General features: G+C 40.5%; 2 protein-coding genes and 1 gene segment (V, D, J or C); 2 read left to right on the top strand and 1 right to left on the bottom strand.

The window, feature by feature from the left end:
- Positions 1-2266, top strand: part of LOC133456785 (immunoglobulin mu heavy chain-like) — a 48184-nt gene extending 45918 nt beyond the window's left edge. Inside the window, exons 10-14 of the mRNA XM_061735379.1 lie at positions 627-956; positions 1073-1390; positions 1483-1770; positions 1887-2035; positions 2184-2266. Coding sequence (XP_061591363.1) covers positions 627-956; positions 1073-1390; positions 1483-1770; positions 1887-2035; positions 2184-2192 — 1094 coding nt within the window. The 3' untranslated portion in view covers positions 2193-2266. The remainder of the gene's footprint in view (positions 1-626; positions 957-1072; positions 1391-1482; positions 1771-1886; positions 2036-2183) is intronic.
- Positions 2267-3144: 878 nt separating this feature from the next.
- Positions 3145-4386, bottom strand: LOC133456194 (ribosyldihydronicotinamide dehydrogenase [quinone]-like). Its single transcript, XM_061734649.1, has 6 exons — positions 4383-4386; positions 4081-4245; positions 3869-3999; positions 3681-3794; positions 3515-3616; positions 3145-3441 (listed from the first exon to the last, which is right to left on the bottom strand). Exons 1-6 carry the CDS (start codon positions 4384-4386, stop codon positions 3145-3147), a joined length of 813 nt encoding a protein of 270 aa, XP_061590633.1.
- A 5097-nt stretch (positions 4387-9483) lies between these two features.
- LOC133456193 (Ig heavy chain V region 914-like) lies at positions 9484-14376 on the top strand. The segment is given in 2 exon segments: positions 9484-9526; positions 14057-14376. Coding segments are annotated over 2 exon segments (363 nt in total).
- The last annotated feature ends 6929 nt before the right edge of the window (positions 14377-21305 follow it).

The following is a 21305-nucleotide window of genomic DNA, read 5'->3' as shown; positions in this document are numbered from 1 at the left end:
AATCTTGTTCCACTGGCAGATTTTTCTACTTATTTCAAGTGAAAATCTACTTGAAACAGGTGAAAACTGTTGTTTTTTCCAGTGATGAGTCTTGTTTTAAGTGTAATGAGATTTTTTTACTAAAATGAGACATTTTCACTAGAAATAAGACAAATATTCTTGTTAAGATTTAGAGTTTTTGCAGTGATCCATTTTACTTATCCTGTGAAGGACAGAGTCATATTGATAAGTTCAGAAAAGTGTTTTTAATTGTTGTGTTTTGATGTATTTGATGTAAGCCCAGTGGATATTTAAAGCTTACAGAAGGCTGCATTTAACTGCTGCTATGTCATTCCTGCAGTATTTCTGCAGGTGTTTTGGTCAGTGCTATTATTTGTAATATATTATATTATTTGTAATCAGCACAAATTATCTGTCCCCATATGATAAAATCCACCAACCCCCCTGATTTCTTTTTTTTACAACTCGAGTACTGGACGTAACCCATACACATGTAACCTTTTATCAAGAATAAACACAATTATACTCTTTTAAATCATATGTTCCAGATGTTGGACACTTATCTCATATTTGTGAGTTGAGAGGTTTTGTAGTTTTAAGCGTCTAACCTGATGCTCTTGTTTCAGTGACTCCATCATGGTCTCAGGTAGTTGGTGTTTATGTTCAGGCTCCACCACTGGAGCAGCTTCACAACAAGGGACCGGTGAACGTTACCTGTCTTCTGGTTGGTCCTCGGCTCAGTCATTTCTCTGTCACCTGGAAAGTCGGTGGTGACAAATATTCATCCCCCGATGTCCATACGGAGCAACCTGTGGCTCACAGAAATGGGACTGAGACTTTGCGCAGCTTCCTCCAAGTTTCAGCGAAGGATTGGCTCGCGAATAAAACAGTATCTTGTGAGGGGAAACACCGATGTTCCAACCAGGGCTACGAGGAGCACATCAGCAAAAGTGCAGGTATCAGAAACATTATCCATGGTAACAACAATATTCTTCTCTGTTATGACTCCAACAGAAAAATCTAACACATATGAACCCTTATTGACTGTTTTCTTCTTCTGGTATTTTTCAAGACCTGTCTCCTCCAACTGTGAGGATTGTGCAACCAACTGTTGCAGAACTGTCTACGTCTGACAACCTCATGCTGGCTTGCTTAGTTTCTGGATTTTTCCCCTCCAACATCATGGTAGATTGGGAGGAGAACGCTCACAGACTCCCATCCTCTCGTTACATGAACAGTGATGCACGGAAAGAGCCAGGGAGAAGATCTTACTCAATGAGCAGCAGACTAAACGTATACCAAACTGAGGACAAAAACTCAACTTATACTTGTGTTGTCAGACATGAATCATCTGACACAGCACTTAAAACCAGTATAAATCCTGTGTTTGGTGAGGTCACAGTAAATGTTCACTGTTCATATTAGTTATTGCTCCATTGCCTTTTTGTCAATAATGTCATCCTTCCCTGACTGTTTCTCCAGCCTCAGTGATCCACAGCAAACCTTCAGCCATCTTGCTTCGGGGTTCTGATGAACTTGTGTGTCTGGTCTCTGGCTTCAGCCCTGCATCCATTAATATCACCTGGTTTCGTGATGAAACCACAGAGCTGTGGAGCTACAACGTTAGCGAGCCCCACAGAGGCCCGGATGGAAAGTTCAGCATCCAAAGCCGCCTTCATCTGTCCCAGGTTGACTCCCTACCCAGGGTGCTCCTCACCTGCAGGGTGACACATGAAAACAACACCCTGTCCCTACATTTTTCTAATCCAGGTACTTTTCATCCTCATTTTTCTTTCTTACACTTTATTCAATTAATATTTTACCAGAATGAGTCAGTTTGATATTTTTTCTCTCAAATAACAGATTTAATTTGTCTTCTTTCACAGACACGCTGGAGCACTGTAATTTCTTTGATGACATCATGCATGTAGATGTGAGCCAAGACACAGTGATGCAAATTTGGTACATGGCTTTTACTTTCCTCCTCTTGTTCTTCACCACCATCATCTTTTCTGTCGTCATCATGGTCATAAAGGTAAGTTTCAGCACTGATGATTCTCATTTTGTCCAGTGTGGTTGTAACACCTGCTCTGTCCAATATTTATGTTGTTCTAAATGTTTTATTTATTTTGGAGTCAAATATATGTTTTGCGCAACAGTGATCAGACACATTCCCCTTTCAGACCAAATGACAATCACAGGACAGATCAACTCTACCTGGACATCTTAGGATTTCTTACTGCAGATGGCCTGACTTATTTCAAAGCGTTCCTAAATAATTATGCTCCTTTTATTTCTGATATTGCATTGAACTGTTTATACTGTATACATTCCCATGACGTATTTCCATGATTCACCATGAAAATGAGTGTTTAATAAATCATTTTTAAAAACATAATTGAAACTTCTCTTCTCTTTTGACTTTTGCACTGAAAAAATAAGAACATTTTTCTGTAATACAGATCACTGTTCATGATTAATTGAATGACATGCCTCCATGAAAAGATGTTTTATCTCCGGATGTCAGTGCAGTGTCCCATCTAAACTCACGTGTAATACCAAAATGTTCCACAAGAGGGAGACGGAGCTCCACAATAGCAGCGACACCGCTGTGACAGAGTTCAATACACCGTGCACGTCGGTGATCAGAGATTGTAAGAAAAACATTTAGAAACTTGGGCTCAAACCACTTAAAATGTCTCAATGTTGCACTCAACATTTAAAGCTAATTTGAAGATCCGTCCTATTTTCTTAACACACCCATGTAGGTACTTCAGTAAATGCTTGTACCTGAAATTACTGCAATTTTCCTCCTGCCAACTAGGGTGAAGAAGTACCTCAATGTTGAAAAATACAGGCAATTTGCCAAGTAGCCAGTTCTTTATGAATGTGAGAATAATTCTGAGTATCAGCTGTCTGCCAATGTCTAGTTTAAAGTTTTATGCATTTGTTTCTGGATCACACCATTATATAACTTCAGACATTTCACAGACGGCTACTCATGTTGATACTTTTGCAGCCATTAGAAACTATAGCTACTCCAGAGAGATGGCAACTAGGGTTCAATGGGCACCAAGGTTTACAAAAACAGCTTCAAAACCATTACTAGAGTTAGAACAAATCATCTTTTATTAAATCACAACTTCAGCACCCTGCTTTCATCTGGCTGTGGGGTGGGAGTGGTTTGCCCAGGTGGATGCCCACCGTCAGCCCAAACTCCTTGCTGTCATGCTCCTTGTGTACTTCAGGCTTCAGCTGGAAAGCCTTGTCATCAAAGCAGTCCAAGGGAATGAAGGACAGAGGCTTCTCCTCCAGGAGACCTTGCAGACGTGTGCGCCAGCCCTCCAGCATGCAGCCGCGGGCTTCAGGAGTAGCACAAGAAGGAGCCCAGAAGACCTGAGGGGCCACAACCTGGAAGCCACAGTAGTGCAGGATCCCATTCTGCACAGAAATGAACATGCAGGTTTAGTCATGTGATGATCTGCAGGAAGTCCAGAACATTTCACATTTGTACCTGCAGTGGCCAGAGTGTGACGTTCATGTCTCCATTAATCCCAGTTGAGCTGAACATGGATTCAAGAGACCCAGTGGTGAAGGACAACATGGCCTTCTTGTCCTGCAAGGAGTAAAGTTCAGCACAGGGATACCAAAGCTAATTTAAACCCCAGTTCAACCCTTACCTTGAAGACTCCCTGGCTGTAGCGCTTCTCTTTTGAAAAGGCGAAGCCGCTTGTGAGCACACGATCAATCCAGCCCTTCATGATTGCAGGAACACTGAACCAGTACATGGGGAACTGGACAGAGAAGTTCTAGTTAGTACGACACAGGGTTTACGTCATTGGGTAGACATGACTGACACCCAGATTACCTGGAAGATAACAAGGTCTGCCTCCGTCAGTTTAGATTGCTCCTTAGTGATGTCATCTGACAGCTTCCCTTCCTCACATGCCAGTCTGGTCTCCTCCAGATAACTGAAGTTTTCAGCATTCTTCACATCTCCTGAAATAGTGGATGGGTTCGTTAGGGCCTGATAGTAAGATTAAGACAACCTTTTAGTCCATATGTTGGTTTGTCATCTACCTTTGATGTCCTCTGCAGTAGCAGTGGCTTTAAAATTCATGGCATACAGGTCGGATACCTCTACTGTGCAGCCCTGAGCAGTCAAGACCTCCACAGCCGCATCTTTAGCTGCAGCACTGAATGAAGCAGAGCTCTGATGAGCGTACACGATCAACACTTTCTTTGCTGTAAAGACAGGAAATGAGATTGATTAAGTGGCCATAAGATCAGAAACAGTCAAAGATTCAGTAAAACGGAAACAAGTCTCTGCACATGAGCACAAATTACAAACATTCAACAAGAACTACAAGACAAATCATTACCCATTCTGAAGCAGCGGCCTGACAGTAAACAATAAACTTTTCAAACAGCTGGTTACACTAAAAACAAATGCTGCTCATGCTGGATGAAACTCAGCATCCTGTTTTTATACGCTCTTTGTATTCAAGCTCTCTCAGGTGTTGTCAATCAACAATCTGCTGTCTCGTTATGGCAAGAAAACTGGGACATAAATGACACTGCCTGACAATTTTACTGGACTAAATAATATTTTTTACAAGATGAGGAATCGCCCATCTTTTTTTAAGTTATTTATTTATTTATTCATTCAAAGGGACAATGCACATTAATAAACATAACGCCCTTCTGAACACTAGTATCATGAATCCACCAGAAGAGCTCTCACACCACTTTAATGATCACATGCTGTTAAAGTGAGCAGTAAAAATCTTTATCACGTCTAATGATATTAAACGGTGCAGTCTTGTTTAACTGACATACTTTAACAGAAACGGTTCATATGAATCTGACTGCAGCTTGGTCTTTTTAGTTCAAAGTTCACTAAAATGTTCAAAAGTCATATATGTAGGTTGCTTTGATAAATGTTTTTCTTCTTAACTGCTTCTAAATTGTAAGATGAAAAAACAAACTTTGTCTTTGGTTCAGACCCTCATTTAAGAAGATAAGCGATTATTTTACATCATGACTGTAACTGATTTTATTTTGTTTTTTACAAATTCTGTTTTAAAACCTTTTTTATGAATTCTGTCTTGAATAGAGATTACGAATCAAGTCTTTGTTGTCACACAATTATATTTTTCTTCTGTCATTCATTTGACAATTTTGTGATGGGTCTCTGTGATTAGATTGTCCTTTATTCATCCCTTGTGCAGCAGCAGTACACACAACACACACATGCAGGAAAAGGGTAAAAAAAGCTCCAGGGCTCTGACAGGGATATTCATCTTTTAATCTTCAGTCATCAAATGCTGCAACTTCTCTCAGAAAACACCAGGATCTCATCTAACAGTCACAGAAGTAAACAGATAATATCATATTTATCCAAATAAAACCTATATCATTACCTTATTAAATTGTATGCAAAATTATGAATAAAGTACATGAAAAGATGAAACATTTCAGGATTAATTTATTTAATTGATGTGTCTCTGTAAACATTTGCATCAAAGCTGCTGGAATTGTGCTGGGAGGTTTAGTGTGTTCATGTTCTTCCTCATGCAAACTGAACTTCCTCTACGTCTCATATAAAGTCTTGATTCCTGCTGTCATTTGCAGTAAAACCAGAGAAGTCCCCGTCAGATCACCGTCACTACAACAACATGTTCTCTGTAGCTCTGCTGCTGCTGGCCGCTGGATGTGAGTCTCACTGAGACAGAGAAGCTGACATCTGATGATATGACTGATAGCTGCTTTACGCTCCGTCTATATTCAACACATTGATATTTATCTTCCCCAGGTGTGAAGTGTGAACAGCTGAATCAGCCGGCCTCTGTGACTGTGCAGCCAGGTCATCGTCTGACCATCAGCTGTCAGGTCTCTTATTCTCTCGGCAGCTACTACACAGCTTGGATCAGACAACCAGCAGGGAAAGGACTGGAATGGATCGGGATGAAAATTACTGGAGGCTCTTACTTCAAAAACTCACTGAAAACTAAGTTCAGTATTGACTTGGACACTTCCAGTAAAACAGTGACTCTGAATGGACAGAACATGCAGCCTGAAGACTCTGCTGTGTATTTCTGTGCCAGAAGAGACACAGTAAGAGACATAAGCAGGAAACTCGTACAAAAACTCCTTCCTCTTTTTTCCATCGTCATTCGGATCTTTGCAGTTTTAACATCATACTGTACTTATTCTGATAAATATCTGTTTTGTTTTGTTTTTTCACCAGCAGTCAAGTTTATTTCAGTTTGTTGACATAAAATGCAGTTGATGAAAATGCTGTACAAACTGTATCAACAATCATGAAACTATATACACACAAATAAATAGAAATACACCGAAAAACAAAAGCTCAACCAAAAGTAGAGAGATTAAATCAGGTACCGTAAATAAATGTACCTTGTTTACACATTAAAGGTTAAAATATCCCATTCAACCAGGACTAAATGCTAGATAGTAAAATAAGGGTTTTGAGTTGTTTTCAGATGATACGTTTCTGTCCAGCTCCTATGAAGTAAGATCAAGTGTTCTACAGGTCAAAGTTCACGGCTGAAAAGTACGGTGGCCGACAAGGGCCAAACGCACTGCAACGGCCGTTTCCTTTAACTGAGGCCGTTGCAGTGCGTTTGGCCCTTGTCGGCCACCGTAGAAAAGACTCACCTTTGTTTTCAAGTCTGGATGGAGGAATGAGCAACAACTACAACCACAGAGACTGAGGTTGGTGGAGCAGCCGGACAAAATCCTCCCAAACTATTCAGTTATGTTAGAGAGCACACAAGAAGTTTCTGGTTTTCATTTCATTTCATTAGTTGTATTTGTAATAACATGTGAAAAATGTCTCTCTCAGGATACAGAAACCTTATAAATATATATTTTTTTAATAAAATATTTGTGTGCTCAAAGTTATCACAAATCACAAATCTTCATTTTAGCTTGTTTTAGCCTGTGTTTCTGTGCTGATACTGATCATCAAAATATAAACTATACAAAGATAATACTTCATTAATTTGTATAACTGAACGAAGGATATAAATGTAGATGTCAATTAGCATCGGAAACCTTATTAGAAAAAAACAAACAAACAAAAAAAATCTTTATTTTTTAAAAAACGATAATAAAAAGTTCACAGCTGATATAGGGTTAATTTAAGGTCTATATTTATACTGAGATCTATTATCGATTTCGGGCAAATACCTCAATTATGTTTTTTAATTTCTACATAATTAGATTAACTTGTATAAAAAGGTGATTTCCAGACAGTATTGTTGAGCTTTAACTAACAAAATTCCACTGAAACAACCACTGACTCGTGTCAGTGCTTGTTTTGTGCCGTTCCTCTGCTGCTGTTGGCAGCTGGATGTGAGTGTTTTTGGATTATAATCTCTACTTTTCATTATTTTTATCCTTAGTTGGTATAATGCACCTGCACTTTCCTTACATTCTGCCACCTCAGGTTTTGCAATAATTGTAGTATGTTGTAGATTGTTTTATTGTAAACTGCCTTTTATGTGATTCACACTTTAAGGCCGAGCATTGAATCTCGTCGTACTTATGTATAATGACAAAAACCTTTGATTGTGATTACATTTTGTAAAAATATATATTTTATAAAATATTTTATTAAAATGTTTTGGTTAATTAGATTGATTTTCCATATCGTATGATGTATCCTTCAACATATCTTCTTCTTTCAGCACGTGTGACTGTGTCGTCAGGTCTGTCCATCACCTGTCGGGTCTCTTATTCTGTTGGAGACCGTCACACACACTGGGTCAGACAACCTGCAGGAAAAGGACTGGAATGGGTTGGAGGTGTATGTGTTGGATATAGCTCATTTTACCAAGATTCACATGTTCAGCATCAACTTGGACTCTTGCAGCAACACGGTGACTAGATGGTCAGAACATGCAGCCTGAAGACTCTGCGGTGTGTTACTGTGAGAGTCTCAGTAACATAAACATCAGCAGATCTGAAAAAAACCTCTCACAACCTCTCATTGTTAAACCTTTAAGATGAAATCACCAGAGGAGCTCTCACACCACATACATGTATATCTAATAAAAGAGACCTCAGAAACAAACACAGCAGTATCCTCTGATACAAGAGAAAAAAAGTTATCAGTTGATTCATCAATAATTAATCAAATATATATTAAAAGGCATCAGTTCAAAAATCATGACTCTAACTAAATGTTTTTGCTATATTGTCTCATTTAAATAAATAAATAAAAGATGAAAATAAAGTCAGTTAAAAGTAAAGTCCATATAAAAAGTCCAGGATGATCTTTACTGTTTATTTTAGTCACCTAGAATTCACCAAAGAACAGCACAAATACATATTGCACAAAACACAGATCATTGTGAATTAAACACCATAGAAACGTTGTCAACAACAGACTCTCTTAAAGTCCCCCAGAAGGATGAGCGAGTCTGGATGTTCCCTCTCCATGTCTGTTATCTGGTTATCTGGATGTCTGGGAACAGCTGGAGGCCGGAGAGCCGCACTGCAGTATCCAGGACGTTGTTACTGAGACGGGTCTCAGTGACACACGGGGTGGAGGATATGCTGAAGTTAAGAAGAAGCAATTTACACATCTGACTTACCAGAGAACAGATGATCACCAGTAGGAGCAGCTGTTTTCTCCACTGCTGCAGCTGGAGGACAATAAACTCAAGACACATTTGTTCTTTGTGTCAGCCTTTGGAAGTTAATGATCTTTAATAACTGACACAATGAAATGATTTAAGCATTGATTAGTTTGACCTTAGCCCTATTTATTTTTTAGTAATGATGCAGGAAAATCAAGTGTTTGGCTTCTGCGTGTGTTTGCATGTATGTCTCGTTGTCTAATGTGAAAGTGTTGTCCTACAACCAAGTCGGTTTTATATTTTGTTTTCCATGTTGTTAGTTTGTTCGGTGTACGATGATGTGGAGATCCTGTCACAGAACTTTAATGACTGTAAAAATGGTGGTTTGAGATACAGTCAGTTACACTTGATGCTACTGATATTGTGTTAAAGAACTTCCTCTTCAGCCAAAATCCACATAATTCTCAACTAGCACTTATGTTGTAGACAGTCAGATGACAAATAAATGACATGTCAGCTAAAACTCAACATTCAATACATTTATCCAAGTGTACAGCTGGATTTTGTCAAAGGCTTATGAGGACTATAATATGTAGCTACACAGTACTGACAAATCACCACCAGAATAAATTATTCCACTTCACTTTAATGTACAAGTTACTCAGTACTTGAATACTCAACTGTTTCTCTAGTCCTGCAAAGTCAAGAGCTAAACAGAACATGGAAATAATATATAATTATACAAATTATAATTGGATGTAAATGTAGGTATTTATTCAACAATATGCAAACAGATGTTACTGATAAGGAAGTGAAGCGTGTGTGTCAGTGAGAGAGAGGATGGCAGACTTCACCTCGTTCTTCAGCATCAACCATGTTCTCTGTAGCTCTGATGCTGCTGCTGGCAGCTGGATCCTGTGAGGAGATTTCAGTGGAATCACAATAATAAGTACTTTAGAAACATTAATTATTCAGATGAGTGATGGAGATGATGTTGGTTTGTGTTTCTGCAGGTGTGTACAGTATTGATCTCATCCAGCCAGAATCAGAGCTGGTTCGGCCTGGACAGTCTTTGAGCATCAACTGTCGGGTCTCGGGTTATTCTCTGACTGATAACAGCTATGCAACAGGTTGGATCAGACAGCGTGAAGGAAAACCAATGGACTGGATCTTTCATAAGTGGGGTGGAGTTGGAGATAGAGGAGATTTTTATCAAAATAATGCTCTGAAAAACAAGTTCAGCTACAGCAGAGACACTTCTGCTGGAACAGCGACAATAACAGGACAGAATCTGCAGCCTGAAGACACAGCTGTGTATTACTGTGTCCGTCGCCCCACAGTGTCACAAATCACCACCAGACCTGCACAAAAACCCAGCAAGACCCAACCACATGTAGTGTGAACGGTCTCTTTAGTCTTTAACCTCTCTTTTTTTTTTGATTTAGCAATTTTTTAAACTCTGTTTCATTTTGCTCTTTTATTTCTTTTTTATGTTCTTAATCCCTGTCTGTTTTATACCTTTTCTTTCATCCTGCTCCGCTTTTTATTGTATAGCACTTTGGGATTTTTATCTGTGATAAGTGCTATAGAAATAAAGTTGATTGTAGAGACTTAAACATGCATTTTATTCTGTAAGTTACCTTATGCAGCAAGTATTCAGTGTATTTTGAGGTGCTCTGTTTCATATATGGATAAAAGTAGACACAAGCTAAAACAACTGACATGACCATGAAGATGCAGGTTAAAAAAATTAAAATGAAAGAAAAAGTCAGCTGCTCTGAAGATTTTAAAACAATATTTACAAATGACAAACATGCGTCTTGATGTTCATGTTTGTCATATTTAAAAAAAAAAAGATCATATGTTTCACACACAATGTTACTATCTTAATCAAAGTAGTAGTAGTAGTATGATATTATGATGATGATGATTATTATTATTATTTGTATTATTATTATTATTAGTAGTAGTAGTAGTAGTACTATTCATAGTAATAGTAGTAGTACACTCCTTCATAAGTGTTCAAAAACTAAATGGTTTATTAATTACTCACGAAACTCACGAAAGTCAATGAATCAGTGAAGAGTTCTTGTTAGAAACAAACACCAGTTAATGTTGAACACACTAGAATAGAATAGAATAGAATAGAATAGAATAGAATAGAATAGAATAGAATAGAAAGCCTTTATTATCATTATACTGGTACAATGAGATTAGGCAGCAGCTCCGTAAAAGTGCACACATGCAAAGACTATGTAAACAAGACTATGTAAACTAAACTTTAGCCAACTAAAGTGAATTGTGTTTGAAGTTTTATTGATCAGGAGGCAGATCCACCTGCTTAAGTCACTGGTCCATCATAGATCTGACATAAATTTGAAGGGATGAGAGGAAACGCACATTTTTGATTCTGATACCAACAAGACACATTTATAATTTGTTCAGAGTTTGACAATGTTATATTGGCCTGAAAAAGAAACAGACAGTTTACAATTTACTTACAACTGGAATAAGGTCAAATAAAATAAACATTTTTGGTCTTCAAATCTTTGTTTTAAAACCTTCATGGTTTGAAGAATAAACTATAAAAACGTGTTATCATTCATACAGATATTTAATTTATATAAGTCAGAAGGCTCAGTAATAAAAACATTGTTGAATTACCTGAATATTAATGTTCTAAAGAAAAATAAAAAATGAAATAAATAAAAACAGTTATCAAAAGAACAAAGGTTTTTGACTTCAGCTTTAAGGATGATTTTTTTCTATGATAATTCAGTTTGAGGAAACATAACTGAATAACGGATACACTGGTATTAATATGCAAACTGAACTTCCTCTGAGACTCGTATAAAGACTCGATCTCATGCTGTCATTTGCAGTAAAACAAGAGAAGTTCCTCTCTGATCAACTTCAGCAGCAACATGTTCTCTGTAGCTCTGCTGCTGCTGATTGCTGGATGCTGTGAGTCTCACTGAGACACAAACACTGACATTATCATCATACAACTTTGATCACTGTTCAATAATCTATGTTTTCCTCCCCAGGTGTGAAGTGTGAACAGCTGAATCAGCCGGCCTCTGTGACTGTGCAGCCAGGTCATCGTCTGACCATCAGCTGTCAGGTCTCTTATTCTCTCAGTGGCTACCGGACAGCTTGGATCCGACAACCAGCAGGGAAAGGACTGGAATGGATCGGGTCGAAATATACTGGAGACTCTTTCTACAAAGATTCACTGAAAACCAAGTTCAGTATTGACTTGGACACTTCCAGTAAAACCGTGACTCTGAATGGACAGAACATGCAGCCTGAAGACTCTGCTGTGTATTTCTGTGCCAGAGAGTCACAGTGACACAAACATCAGCAGACCTGAACAAAAACCTCAGAGCCTGAACACATGAATCCACCACAGGAGGAGCCCTCGCATCACTATTCATTTTAAATCAGTCCAAGATGAAAAGTCTTGTTTGTAGCGCTAATTTACACACTCAAAACAAATGATAACTTTAAAATCTTTTTTATATATGATGTTCAAATGTGATGATCTAACCAATGTGACGTATCTGGCAAAATCACATGCCATCTCTCTGATTTTTCCTGTGTGGCTTTGAAGGCTGGATTAAACTAAAGGCTCATACTGACATAAAGCATAATACTAATTATGATCAGAGACAGTTGGACGGTTGACACACCTCCTCCCCTGATATCCTGATGCAAATACAGTTTGTAGTGTACTCCTGTCCTGCTGACTGATCTGTTTCTTTGTGTGGAGCATCAACATCTCATCTCCATCTCCAGGATGATGAACACACTCTCTCCTTTTTTCCATCCATCCATCCATTTTTTATACCTGCTTTTATCCTCAGCAGGGTGACGGGGGTCTGCTGGACTCTATCCCAGCCAATTTCAGGCAAGAGGCAGGGGAACACCCTGGACAGGTCGCCAGTCCATCACAATCTCTCCTTTTTTAAGGAGTCTAAATGAACAGCAACTGAAATCATTATTTGACATCAATGAGATAAAATAGGAATTAAAACAATGATACAAAATATGAAACAATGTTGCATTAGCTTTTGCACTCACTAAACAAAAACATAAACCCACACAATGACATATGGTTTCTAAAAGAGTTCCTTGAGAAAGCAATTTTTCAAGAGTTTATTTATTTACTTAATATTTTTTTACTTATATGTTTACTTATTTAATGTAAGTGTAAATGTGAAACTGATTTGGGACAAAAAAATGAAAAACAATCTAATTATCATTTATAACTTGGAATATTTTTGTTGAACACTTTTCTTTATGGAATTCATTTATAGTTAATGTAGAAATGACAAAAGACATCAAACAGCCTGATTACTGACGACTGAACACCAAGTGTGGAAACCATTTTTGTGGTTTGTCTGTATCGTGATATGAGTGGAAAAGAATACTTTATACAATTATTTCTGCAAAAACACTGCACAATCAGACGTGACAACGGTTTCATTTCAGCAGAAACAATTAAAGTAATTAATAAATGAATACATCCGTAAATTAATGTAGATTAATACATCAATTCATAAAATGGAGGAGATCCTGGACAACCCTGAGCATCGATAATCAAGAAAGAACAAGACTCAGAGTTTGTGTTGGGTTTTGTGTTTTTTAACACAACCGAGTGAGAAAAATACTTTTCCAGTACCTATACAAAACTACATAAAATGCATCAAAAAAGATTTGTCCTCCATTAAATTTCATGATCCATTAAAACATTTGTATCATTACTCACAAGAAAGAGTGAAAAAAATTGTCCTAATCACTTTGTATAACACTATGTTTTTTTTTTAACATGAATGTAAATATTTTCATATTACAGTAATTTTTAGGAATTAATGGAAAACTAAAATGTTGTGATATTTTTATACTTTTACAGTTTTCATTTCAAAATAATTTTACTATATTTCTGGATGTGCAAATAACCATTTTTCAGACACAGTGTGTGTGTGTGTGTGTGTGTGTGTGTGTGTGTGTGTGTGTACAGGGGTGTATAGGGGCTAAAAAGTGTTTCATCTGTCCCACAGCTCTCTTACATATACATTGCAATCACTGAACCTTTAACTAACAGTAAGTTGTTAAAGTAACTAATTAAATTTTGTTTAACATTATTTAAGGTGAAGAAATTCAAATTCCATAGTTTTTCAGTGTGATAGTCCAAAGTCTAAAGAAGTTTAATCCTTCTTATGAGGAGGAGTCAATGCAAAACAATGTTTTTCACCTCTACTTATCTGACGGCAGCCGATGACAGACAGCAGTGGACACAGTCAAACATGATGGACAATAAGACATTTCTTTTGCTTTGGAGCATCTGTTTGGCAGGTGAGTGAAAAATAATCACTCATTGTCTCAATCTGAATTACAAAAGAAAAAACAAAAGCCATTCAATTCTCCATTGTATTTGTTTGCAGGTGTTCATGGTCAAACCTTGACAGAATCAGGACCAGTGGTTAAAAGACCTGGAGAATCCCACACACTGACCTGTACCGCTTCTGGACTGACGCTGAGAGGCAACTACATGGCCTGGATCAGACAGGCTCCTGGGAAAGGTCTGGAGTGGATTGCATGGCACGACAGCAGCAGTGGTTCCAGGAGATTCTACTCTCAGTCAGTTCAAGGCCGCTTCACCATCTCCAGAGACGACAGCAGACAGCTGCTGAATCTGCAGATGAACAGTCTGAGGACTGAAGACTCTGCTGTTTATTACTGTGCTCGTGATACACAGAGATAGAAGTTGGTTCAGCAGCTGGACAAAAACCCACCGTTCCTCTTTTTTGGGCTGTTGTTGACAGCTTTTTAGTTTTTTTATTTTTGTATCAAATTTCTACTCCTGCGAATATCCTGAAAAGTGTTATTTATTCCCACTTTAACAATTATTATATGTGACATGGATAAAATAATAAAAACAATTAAAGCTGCAAGCAGCGATGAACGGGCCCTCGCACTCACGGCCACCGCCCCCCATAAGCATATCAGAAATGACACCACCCACGACTTCCTATGTCAAACCATTCAAAAGTTATAGCAGAAAAAAGGGACAACCAATCAGAAGAAGGGGCGGGGCTAATTCAGGCCAATGAAGGTCAAGGACTCATTACAGAGTCCCATGACACCACCCACGACTCTCTATGTCAAAACATTCAAATGTTATAGCAGGAAATAGGGACAACCAATCAGAAGAAGGGGCGGGGCTAATTTTCACCAATTATGGTCAAGGACTCTATACCGAGTCCCATGACACCACCGACGAGTCTTTATGTCATACCATTCAAAAGTTATGGCAGAGAAAAGTATTCTAGGGGGCGCTGTTGAGCCGTTAGGCCACGCCCATTCATGCAAACCATGAAATATCAAATGTATCACCAGGCCTGGCTTGCATGTAAAATTTGGTGACTTTTGGAGAACTATCAAATATGGACCAATCAGATGAAGGGGACGCACGCTTTTTGGCGTCTAGCGTCGCCACGGTAACACTTTTGAAAGAGAAAAGTAATGCGCATAGTCGCAAGATGAAGACGCACATTTTGAGGTATAACACACCTGGGTGCACGTTACGGTTCGGGCCGTATTAATTGCCGAAGGAATGGCATAAATTGCGCCAAAATTACACAATAAATTAAAAATGGCTGACTTCCTGTTCCGTTTCGGCCATGGCACCAAGAGACTTTTCTTTAAGTTGCAACATGATGCAGGTGTGTACCGATTTTCATGCATGTACGTCAAACCGTATTGTGGGGCTTGAGGCACAAAGTTTTCCGGGGGGCGCTGTTGAGCCATTTTGCCATGCCCATTAATGTAAACCATAAAATATCAAATTTATCGCCAGGCCTGCCTTGCATGCAAAATTTGGTGACTTTTGGGGAACTATCAAATATGGACCAATCAGATGAAGGGGGGGTGCGCTTGTGGGCATCTAGCGTCGCCACGGTAACACTTTTGAAAGAGAAAAGTAATGCGTGTAGTCGCAGGATGGAGACGCACATTTTGATGTTTAACACACCTGGGTGCACGTTACGGTTCGGGCCGTATTAATTCTCGAAGGAATGGCTCATATTGCTCCAAAATTACGCGATTAATTCAGAATGTTTAAAATGGCCGACTTCCTGTTCGGTTTCGGCCATGGCGCCAAGAGACTTTTCTTTAAGTTGCGACATGATACAGGTGTGTACCGATTTTCGTTCATGTACGTCACACCGTATTCTGGGGCTTGAGGCGCAAAGTTTTTTCGGTCTGAACCAACCAGATGAAGGGTGGGCGCACTTTTTGGCGTCTAGCGTCGCCACGGTAACGCTTTTAAAGAGAAAAGTAATGCGTGTTGTCGCAGGATGGAGACGCACATTTTGATGTATAACACACCTGGGTGCACGTTACGGTTCGGGCCGTATTAACTGCCGAAGGAATGGCATAAATTGCGCCAAAGTGACACGATTAATTCAAAATGGCTGACTTCCTGTTCGGTTTCGGCCATGTCGCCAAGAGACTTTTCTTTAAGTTGTGTACTGATACAGGTGTGTAGCGATTTTCGTGCATGTACGTCAAACCGTATCGTGGGGCTTGAGTCACAAAGTTTTCTAGGGGGCGCTGTTGAGCCATTTTGCCACGCCCATTAATGTAAACCATTAAATATCAAATTTTTCGCCAGGCCTGACTTGCATGCAAAATTTGGTGACTTTTTGGGCATGTTTAGGGGGGCAAAAAGGCCCTCCTTTCGTCAGAAGAAAAAGAAAAAGAAAAAGAAAAAAAAAAATTCCTACAGATACAATAGGGCCTTCGCACTGAAGGTGCTCGGGCCCTAATTAAAGCTGCAAGCAGCGATGAACGGGCCCTCGCACTCACGGCCACTGCCCCCCATAAGCATATCAGAAATGACACCACCCACGACTTCCCATGTCAAACCATTCAAAGGTTATAGCAGAAAATCGGGACAACCAATCAGAAGAAGGGGCGGGGCTAATTAAGGTCAAAGAAGCTCAAGGACTCATTACAGAGTCCCATGACACCACCCATGCCTCTCTATGTCAAAACATTCAAATGTTATAGCAGGAAATCGGGACAACCAATCAGAAGAAGGGGCGGGGCTAATTTTCACGAATTATGGTCAAGGACTCAATACCGAGTCCCATGACACCACCCACGACTCTTTATGTTAAACCTTTCAAAAGTTATGGCAGAGAAAAGTATTCTAGTGGGCGCTGTTGAGCCGTTAGGCCACGCCCATTAATGCAAACCATGAAATATCAAATTTATCACCAAGCCTGGCTTGCATGCAAAATTTGGTGACTTTTGGAGAACTATCAAATATGGACCAATCAGATGAAGGGGAGGCGCGCTTTTTGGCGTCTGGTGTCGCCACGGTAACACTTTTGAAAGAGAAAAGTAATGCGCGTAGTCGCAGGATGGAGACGCACATTTTGATGTATAACACACCTGGGTGCACATTACGGTTCGGGCTGTATTAATTGCCGAAGGAATGGCATAAATTGCGCCAAAATTAGACAATTAATTCAAAATGGCTGACTTCCTGTTTGGTTACGGCCATGGCACCAAGAGACTTTTCTTTAAGTTGCGACATGATACAGGTGTATACCGATTTTCGTGCATGTACGTCAAACCGTATCGTGGGGCTTGAGGCACAAAGTTTTCCGGGGGGCGCTGTTGAGCCATTTTGCCACGGCCATTAATGCAAACCATTAAATATCAAATTTTTCGCCAGGCCTGGCTTGCGTGCAAAATCTGGTGACTTTTGGGGAACTATCAAATATGGACCAATCAGATGATGGGGGGGTCCGCTTTTTGGCGTCTAGCGTCGCCACGGTAACACTTTTGAAAGAGAAAAGTAATGCGCATAGTCACAGGATGGAGACGCACATTTTGATGTATAACACACCTGGGTGCACGTTACGGTTCGAGCCGTATTAATTGCCGAAGGAATGGCATAAATTGCTCCAAAATTACTTGGTTAATTCAGAATGTTCAAAATGGCCAACTTCCTGTCCAGTTTCGGCCATGGCGCCAAGAGACTTTTCTTTAAGTTGTGACATGATACAGGTGTGTACCGATTTTCGTTCATGTACGTCAAACCGTATTGTGGGGCTTGAGGAACAAAGTTTTTTCTGTCTGAACCAATCAGATGATGGGTGGGCGCGCTTTTTGGCGTCTAGCGTCGCCACGGTAACGCTTTTGAAAGAGAAAAGTAATGCGTGGTGTCGCAGGATGGAGACGCACATTTTGATGTATAACACACCTGGGTGCACGTTACGGCTCGGGCCGTATTAACTGCCAAAGGAATGGCATAAATTTCGACAAAAGAACACGATTAATTCAAAATGGCCGACATCCTGTTCAGTTTCGGCCATGGCGCCATGAGACTTTTCTGTAAGTTCGGCCATGATACAGGTGTGTACCGATTTTCGTGCATGTACGTCAAACCGTATCGTGGGGCTTGAGGCACAAAGTTTTCAAGGGGGCGCTGTTGAGCCATTTTGCCACGCCCATCAATGCAAACCATTAAATATCAAATTTTTCGCCAGGTCTGGCTTGCGTGCAAAATTTGGTGACTTTTTGGGCACGTTTAGGGGGGCAAAAAGGCCCTCCTTTCGTCAGAAAAATAATACGAAGAATTCCTACAGATACAATAGGGCCTTCGCACTGAAGGTGCTCGGGCCCTAACAAACAACCTGACATTTGACACGTCTTTAATTTGACACAATATGGTTTTTCCAGATTACAACATAAGAGTGAGAGATATTGAGGAACTGTTTTTCTTATTGCAGCACTGTTGGTAATTGATCCCACAGTCAGATGGAAGACAGCAGTTTCTGAGTCCGTGTTGGTTCATTTCAGCAGAAAAAAGACAGAAAGTCAAGTTTTTGAAGGGACTGCCACAGCAGAGGTGGATTCTTTACATCAGATGTCTGACATGATGTAACCCTGAAAGAAGCAAAAACCTCAGCCAAGAGTCAAACCAAGAACCTTCTGAATGGGAGGTGACCACACAAACCACCAGCCACCACAGTCGTAGGAACTAAAATGAGATAAACACTGATGCTCATGAGTTCAAGAGCTTTGTAACATACATCAACTAGTGATGCAACCTGGACACATCATCAGTGATGTTACCTGGGGTCATTGAGTCGGGTCATTTCAACATCATACACCCTCTTCCAGGCGACCCAGCCGGGGGTGATCAATCTCCCAGCTTGTGTCCAGGTAGCGCTACCCTACCCACGGATCTCCTCTCCTGATCCACAGCCAACGTGAGGTAACCTCTGCTGCCTCTGTGGCCTCCTTGATGGCCCTTCTCTTACTGGCCCCGGTAATGCCCAGCATACTGTAGGCCATGCAGAGGGACTGGCCTGCGAACCCTCTGCATCCCACCTCAATGGGTCACATCTTGCTCGCCACCCGTTGAGCCGACACTCCTCAACCAGAGCCTGGTACTTAGCCCTCTTCCTCTCATTGGCCTCCTTGATGCAGTCTTCCCAAGGGACTGTTAGCTCCAGGAGCACGACCTGCTTGGAGGTTGCTGAGGTCAGCACCACATCTGGCCTTAGTGATGTTATGGCCACGTTGTCCGGGAACTTTAATTTTTTCCCCAAATCAACCTTCAGCTCCCAGTCTTGTGCCATTGATAGCAGGCCAGAGGAGGAGGTCCTGGCAGCAGCTGGTGGTTCTTCTCCAGCTCTGATGAAGAAGATGGTCTTCTTCTCTGGGCGGACGGCGCTTGCAGTGGGCAATTCCACTGCAGATGGTGTTCGCTATAGCCTTCAAGACCTGGTCATGATGCCAGCGGTAGCGTCCCTCGCTCAGGCCTTTCAGATAGCAGCTCAAGATGTGCTCCAGGGTCCCTCTCTTCTGGCACAGAGCGCAAGCTGGAGACTCCGACTTCCCCCAACAGAACCGGTTAGACGGGCTTGGCAGCATGTCATAGACGGCCTGGATCAGGAATTTTAGGCGCTGGGGCTCGGCTCTCCACAGCTCAGTCCAAGTGACTTTGTGCCCTGCTGCCTGCTCCCACCACGTCCAGGCTCCCTGCTGCCGCATTCCAACCATCGTGCTGGCTCGCTCTTCTTCCACTGCTGCCCGCACCTCTTTCTAGAGCAGGGGTGCCAAACTCTAGTCCTCGAGGGCCGGTGTCCTGCATGTTTTAGATGTCTCCTTGCATCAACACACCTGATTCAAATTAATGGTCGTCACCAGCTTGTCATCAAGGTCTGGACAGCTCTGTTGGTGTCACAGTTCCTTTTATCACGGTGTGCTGAAGCAGGGAAACATCTGAAACATGCAGGATTGCGGCCCTCGAGGACTGGATCCCGACACCCCTGTTCTAGAGCAATGCTCTCCTGTCCTTCCCCTCTGCCATGTCGTAGCGAGGTGTTGTACTGCTACCCAGGCCTGCCCTTCCCTGAGCCACTGTCCCAACCAGAGCCCTGAGCAAGTAAACTCACAGAAAACACATTTGAGGTTGTATCTGCTCCACATAAAAAACAAACTCTCTAAAACTCAAAGAGATTAAATACATGTGGAGACCACTAACAATGTTTCTTATTTTAGGACTTTTTACAAAACTTCCAGTGCAACATTTATTGCAGTTCCCTTTTTGACCTCTAGAGGGAAGTTACAGAGTTGTTATCCACATACTGCTCAAACTAACAAGTCAGAAACAGCAGGTTGTTTTATTGATGATCCTTGAAACATGAAAGATCATATTTTTTTTATGTGGAAAAAGTTGGAAAAAGTTATTGAAGATACTTGAGTTAATCGAAAGGTGGAAGATAAATCACAATTTTTCAGCAATGATTTTTACTTTAAAAAATGCATATTTTTTACCCTGTTTTCAAGACATTTCTTCATCAACATCTTCAGGTGTAAACAAGATTCTGAACAGAACTAGACCAGAATTCAGGTTTTACATATAAACTCAGGGAAGAGTTGCCTCCTTAGTTTCCCCTTAGGTTTTATATAAACTCATGAATCTATGTGGTCGTAAATCAGACGCTGCAGCATCACTGATTCAGTCTGGACCGGTTTGATTTTCGAGGAGGAGTCAATGCAAAACTGAGATCTCCAGTCTCTATTTATCTGACTGTAAAGTGAACACCAGAGAAAAGTGAGAACACACTTGACACGATGGGATTCAGGACAGGATTGCTGCTTTTAACTATCTGCTGGGCAGGTGAAAATGTTAACTGACCCTGAGTTGAATCTGTATTTATAAAGTTGTTAAAGTATATTTAATGACTACTTTCTTTTCCATTGACAGGTGCTGATAGTCAGACATTAACAGAGTCTGAATCAGTGGTTAAAAGACCTGGAGAATCCCATAAACTGACTTGTACAGTCTCTGGATTCTCACTAAGCAGCTATTGGATGGCCTGGGTCAGACAGGCTCCTGGAAAAGGACTGGAGTGGATTGCAACTGACAATGGTGGCAGTAGCAAATACTACTCTCAGTCAGTTCAAGGCCGCTTCACCATCTCCAGAGACAATACCAGACAGCAGCTGTATCTGCAGATGAACAGTCTGAGGACTGAAGACTCTGCAGTTTATTACTGTGCTCGTGATACACAGAGATAGAAGTTGGTTCAGAAGCTGGACAAAAACCCACCGTTCCTCTTTTTTTCTTTTAAGGGCTGTTGTTGACAGCTTTTTAGTTTTTTT

The sequence above is a fragment of the Cololabis saira genome, chromosome 12, assembly GCF_033807715.1.
Source record: "Cololabis saira isolate AMF1-May2022 chromosome 12, fColSai1.1, whole genome shotgun sequence".
In the NCBI taxonomy this organism is placed as follows: Eukaryota; Metazoa; Chordata; class Actinopteri; order Beloniformes; family Belonidae; genus Cololabis; species Cololabis saira.
This window is presented reverse-complemented; position numbering and strand designations above follow the sequence as displayed.

Bases quoted from the DNA above. Each gene is read 5' to 3' on its own strand.
- LOC133456194 (XM_061734649.1), bottom strand. The intron at 3,795-3,868 runs GTAATCTGGGTG...TTCTCTGTCCAG, and splicing joins CAGACCTTGTTATCTTCCAG to TTCCCCATGTACTGGTTCAG. The intron at 3,442-3,514 runs GTACAAATGTGA...ATTTCTGTGCAG, and splicing joins TCACACTCTGGCCACTGCAG to AATGGGATCCTGCACTACTG.